Source organism: Physeter macrocephalus, chromosome 19 (assembly GCF_002837175.3).
Source record: "Physeter macrocephalus isolate SW-GA chromosome 19, ASM283717v5, whole genome shotgun sequence".
Classification (NCBI taxonomy): Eukaryota; Metazoa; Chordata; class Mammalia; order Artiodactyla; family Physeteridae; genus Physeter; species Physeter macrocephalus.
Genome location: NC_041232.1, coordinates 10,082,909 through 10,088,820, shown reverse-complemented (window position 1 = coordinate 10,088,820; position 5,912 = coordinate 10,082,909). Strand labels below are relative to the sequence as shown.

At 48.9% G+C, this 5,912-nt stretch overlaps 1 protein-coding gene across 1 annotated transcript in view; it reads left to right on the top strand.

Annotated features, from left to right (window-relative positions):
- Positions 1-4,816: 4,816 nt before the first annotated feature.
- Positions 4,817-5,912, top strand: part of MSI1 (musashi RNA binding protein 1) — a 13,984-nt gene continuing 12,888 nt past the window's right edge. Inside the window, exon 1 of the mRNA XM_028480589.2 lies at positions 4,817-4,898. Within this exon, the coding sequence (XP_028336390.2) occupies positions 4,817-4,898 (82 nt within the window). The remainder of the gene's footprint in view (positions 4,899-5,912) is intronic.

The following is a 5,912-nucleotide window of genomic DNA, read 5'->3' as shown; positions in this document are numbered from 1 at the left end:
GGTCAGAAAGGAGAAGTGCCCAGAAAAATGGCAGGCCAGGGAGGGGCTCTCAGGAAGCCTTGGAGAGGGAACACACATGCTGGTGAGGGAAGAGACTTACCAGAGTTCCATGGAGAATGTGGCCATGCCCAGCTTCAAGGGAGGATGTCCTGGCTCCAAAATCTCAGCCTCTCAGCCACCTCACCTGCAAAATGGGCAGAAACACTGAACAAACCTTACAGTGTAGTTGGGGAATTACATTAATTAATATATATGAAGGGCTCAGAATACTGTCCAGCACATAAACTCAAAAAATATATTAGTGGTAGTATAGGTGTTCTTTTTTACATTATGTTGCCTCCATGGGGTGTCGGTAAAGATGAAGGTGACAAAAAGGTTCAGGGAGATAGTGGGAGAGGAGAAAAACGTTTGTGAGGCAGTTTTGTATAGTGATTAAGAGTAAAGACCCCATAGCTTTTGACCCCATATTTTTCACAACAATAAAAACAACAGCAATAAACAGTAAATCCCAGGACTAGGCTGCCTGGGTTCAATCTCAACTCTCTGCCTCTTATTAGCTGTGTGATCTTAGGCAAGTTGCTATACCTCTCTTAGCCTCTGGACTCACCATCTGTAATAAGGTCCCTGTCCTCGTGGAGCTTACAGTCTAGCAGAAAGGTTATGATAATCAAGAGCATTTACTGAATGCCTATTGTGTGCAGGTCCCGTGCCTACTGTGTCATGGAGCTTGCTGTCTATCAGAATCGCTATAGTAATCTAGAACATTTATTGTGTACCTACTATGTGTAGGTCCTGGGCACTCTGCAGACAGTCTCTCAAAAACCCTCACAGATGGGACTTCCCTGTTGGCACAGTGGTTAAGAATCCGCCTGCCAATGCAGGGGACATGGGTTCAAGCCCTGGTCCAGGAAGATCCCACATGCCGCAGAGCAACTAAGCCCGTGTGCCACAACTACTGAGCCTGCGCTCTAGAGCCTGTGTGCCACAACTACTGAAGCCCGAGCACCTAGAGGCTGTGCTCCGCAACAAGAGAAGCCACCACAGTGAGAAGCCTGCACACTGCAACAAAGAGTAGCCCGCGCTTGCCGCAACTAGAGAAAGCCTGCGCACAGCAACGAAAACCCAACGCAGCCAAAATAAATAAATTAATTAATTAAAAGAAAAAAAAAACCCTCACAGTATCCACTCCCATCTTATAGATGAAGAGACTGAATCTCAAAGAGGTCAGGAAAGAGGGGATTTGAAACTAAGGGGTCATTCAACAGCATGGTTGAATCTCCAAACTAGCATTTGAGCAAAAAAAGCCAGACACAAAAGAGTACACATTGTATGATTTCATTTATATGAAATTCTAGAAAATGCAAACTAACATATAGTGACAGAAAGCAGATCAGTGGTTGCCTGGGAACCGGGGGTGGCGGGTGGGGGGTGGGTGGGTGGGAGAGCGGGCACTGACTGCAAAGGGGCACAGGAGAACTTTTTGGGGAGGTGGAAATGTTTTACATCTGACAGGGATGCTAGTTCCATGGGTGTATGCATTTGCCAATCCTCATTGAACTGGACACTTAAGATGGGTGAATTTTATTTCATGTAAATTGTATCTCAATAAAGTTGATTGTTTTGTTTGTTTTGGTTTAAAATTTTTTTTTTAATTACTTTATTTTAGGCTGCATTGGGTCTTTGTTGCTGTGTGCGGGCTTTCTCTAGTTGCAGTGAGTTGTTGCAGAGCATGGGCTCTAGCCACACGGGCTTCAGAGGTTGTGGCACACGGGCTCAGTAGTTGTGGCTCGCGGGTTCTAGAGCGCAGGCTCAGTAGTTGCGGCGCACAGGCTCAGTTGCTCCGCAGCATGTGGGATCCTCCCGGACCAGGGCTCGAACCCATGTCCCCTAACATTGGCAGGCAGATTCTCAACCACTGCGCCACCAGGGAAGCCCCAAGTTGATTGTTTCTAAAGGGGAAAAAACTGTGCACCAGACTCCGGAGCACTCCCGAGCCCTGCAACCCTTGTTATATTATTTGAGGGTCTGATTTCAAGCTCATTTGTGGGCAGAAACTGTATCAGATTCACCTTTAGGTTTTCCTCCCTCTTCCCTCTCCTAGGGCCTAGCAAAATGTTCTCAAACCCAATAGTGCCGATCAACAAATATACCTTGGGCACCTTTATTTGTGCTGGGTGCTGGGGTCACAGACCTATCCCTCTAGTGGGGAAAACAGAAGGAAATGGGCAAATAGACACAATAAGACAGTGCAGTCAATGTTCTGATGGGGTAAGTGAGACATCAGGGATGTGCCAGCTGGGTCACAGTAATGAATCCTGAACAGAGCCTGGAAGCTTGCACAGTGGGGAGGATGCCTGGGCTCTGGAATCTACTGCCCACGTTCAATTCCTCACTCTGCTCCTTGCTAGCTGTGTGACCTTGGGTGACAACCTTAACATACCGATCTTCAGTTCCCGCCTCCGGAAAGTGGAGATCATAGCCGCTCCCACCTAGAGGGCTGCTGTGAGGATAAAAGAAGACAGGTAACATCACATGCTTAGCACAGAGAGCATAGTTAAGTGTTCAATAATTGTCAGCTGTTCCTACTATGATGGAAGGTGGCACACACGGTGAGAGAGGGGGAGTCCCTACCTGACCTGGGGGTGGGAGAGGGGTCAGGGATGCTTTCCCAGAGAGGTGATAACTTGGAAGAGGAGTTTAAGTGGCCAGTTTAAATGGCCATGGGGGCAGGAGAGTGGGAACAGCTTGGAGCAAATGCTCAATAAATATTTGTTCAATAAATTAAAAAAAATAAAGACTGCAAGGCCTGCCTGTAACCGGGGGGACAGAAGGCCTGCCAGGGCAGACTGGGGCATCCTCAGGAGACCGGATGTGGGTGGCAGACCCCACTGGCAGGCTCCAGACCTTTCTGGACTACGGCCTTCCATGGCCTGATCCGACCCCACCCTGTGCCCTGCCCAGTGGCCCTGAAGGGATCTGGACACCCCCCCACCCGCCCCGCGACACCTGAGGCCTGGAGCCCACAGGAGGGCGAACGGTGGGGCGGGCTGGCGGGGAGGGGGTCCTCCCGGGCCTTAGGGCCTCTCCCCCTAAGGAGAATGCACCGAGTACCCGCGAGGCGCCGTGCCCCCGTTTGTCCGAGCCACAAAGGGTCGGGATCAATGGAAGGCGGGAGCGGCCGAGGGGCCTCCTCTTTGTGCGCCTGTCTCAGGCCTGTTTGCACCGCCGTCTCCGAGCCCCCATTGATCAGGCATGTGGAAAGATTCCGCCTCCCGGGCTCCCTTTGTGACCGCGTTGCCAGGCTGCGCCCGGCGTGACTGCACCGCGCCGGGCGCTCCCGCCTGCGGTGGGCACAGGGCTGCGAGACCGGGTGGGGTCCCGAGAGGCTAGGGTTGCCAGATTTAGCAAATAAAAATACAGGACGCCCAAATAAATGTGAATTTCTGGTAAACAACACATTATAGCAAAGAAAAAAAAAATCAGCGCTTGTCCCAAATATTGCATGGGACATACTTATACCTTAAAAGTGTTCGGTTTTTTATCTGAAATTCAAATTTCACTAGGCTTCCTGTATGTTTATCTGGCACTCTACGAGAAGGGGAAACAGAATAAAACTTAGGCTGGATACTTCTCCCAGCTTCAGTCATTGGAGTTTTTTTGCTTTTGCTTTTTAGCCATATCTGCATATGCCCTGAACTATTTATTCACTATTTTTCTTTAAATGAATTTATTATTTTTGAATTTAAATTATTAACAGTGATCTACTGGTGCAAACATTACATACATCAACTTGAATAAATATTAAATGTACCTCCAGATGCATTTTTACCTACGCAGACACCCGTGTGATCACACCAGATCAAGATATACTGTATTTCCATCACCCCAGAAGGTTCCCTGTTGAGACCCTCCCCAGTCGGCAGCCACTAATCTGACTTCCCTCTGTTCTTGAACTTCATATAAATGGAATTGTATAGTATGTACTCTCTTGAATCTGGCTTCTTTCATCCAATATTCTGTCTGTGAATTTCATCCACTTTGTGGCTTGGATCAGTAAGTTTATTCCATTGTATGACTGTACCACGGTTTGTTCATCCATTCTATTGTTGATGGATGTCTCAGCTGTTCCCCGGTTTTTGGCTACTATGAATAACACTGCTATGACCAGACTTGTGCAAGTCATTGTCCGGATGTAAATATATTTAACCTAAGCAATACTATTTGTGAATACTATTTCATAGGCTTGAAATGCCAGTTTTATTATTTTTTCTCTTGCACATTAAATATATAACTATTACACATGTTTATGTGAGCATCTTTCATACCAACCAAGCTCACCTTCTGCAGGGTGGATGGCTACATGCCAAACTGCAGAATAGAGTTTAAGAGAACAGGCCAGCTCGGGGTGGATCCTGGGCAAGTGAATTTGCTCCTTTGAGCCTCAGTTTCTTCCTCTGTAAAATGGAGGTGATAATGATAATTACCTCCCAGGACGGTCGGTTGAAAGGCAAAATGGGATAATGCCATAAAAAAGGACCCAGCACAAGGCTGACACGCTACACTAGGGCTACTATCAAGCTCTGGATTGATAGCCGCGACTGATGAGCTGGGTATGTTCAATGCCAGCTCTCATTCCATCTGCATTTCAATCCTTTGTGATAGGTACTATTATTATCAACCTATTTTACTGATGAGGAAACCGAGGCTCTGGGAGGCAGTCACTTGCTCATGATGGCATAGTTAGTAAGTGGCCAAGCCCCAGTTTCCAGATGGGGGGGCAGGAAGGACCCAGGAAAGATGAGGCTCAGTGCCAGAAATGAGAGTGGGCTATAAGGAGGAACTGGGTACCTTCTCCTGCATCTGCATCTCCTACCAGCACCCACTCCACAGGCAAGCAGGTGACAATAAGACCCATTTCTCTTTGGAGAGTGGAACAAGCTGGGCTGGACATTTCTAGGAGAGGCCAAGCATCCCAGCCACCAGGCAGGGTGGAAGACAGACAGGGCGAGTCCTACAGGGTAGGTTGGAGCGGGGAGGCAGAGGAAGCAGGAAGCAGGAGGAAGAGGCTGGTTCCCTTGCAGAACTACAGCCACAGCCGCTGGGCAGAGCCCGGCATCACTACCTGCCATCTGAAGGGCACGGGAACTGCTGATCTCAGGCGATTAGCATAACAATCCTCGATCCCACGTCCTCAGGGCCCAAAGCTGGGTCTGCACAATCCCATTTAGAGCCAGCTCTTTCTTTAGCTGGCTAATTATGGGGGGGGGGTGGCGGGCTCAGAGAGGGAGGGGGACACAATCTTCTTAAAGGGACCCTGCACCCAGGGCCCAGGCTGGAGCTGGGAGCAGGAAAAGGCCCCAATAATACCTTCAGCTCTGGCAAAGTGTGGGTGCCATCACCCCAGGCCATAGGGAAAATGATTATCCTCACTAGGGATTTCAAAGTGATTGTTCCAATCCTCCTTGGTTCCATTAGTGCACAACTGTAGGATATGTCCTGTTCAGAGCTGTATCCTGGTGCATGGCACAGAGTAGGTGCTCGAATACGTAGCTGAAGCACAGAGCCCATGGCTTCAGAACGCAGGACTCTACCTACCCATATAATGAGGCCCTGGCTGGTCCTAATTGAGAGCCTCATCTTTGCGGGTCCCTCAGGGTCTTTCTTCTGCCCATTCCTACCCTCAGGATGCTGAATCTCTCCTTGCCCCTCCAGCTTCCTGACACCGGAAGTCAAAGAAAGACTTTGGATGAGAATGGGCGGAGCACAGGGATAGAGCTGGTTTCAAATCCTAACTCTGCTGCTTATCACCTGTGTGATCTTGGGCAAGTCTCTTAACCACTCTGAGGCTCAGTTTTCTCATCTGTAATAGGGGGACAATCAAAACCTGTTTCAGGGGAATTCCCTGGAGGTCC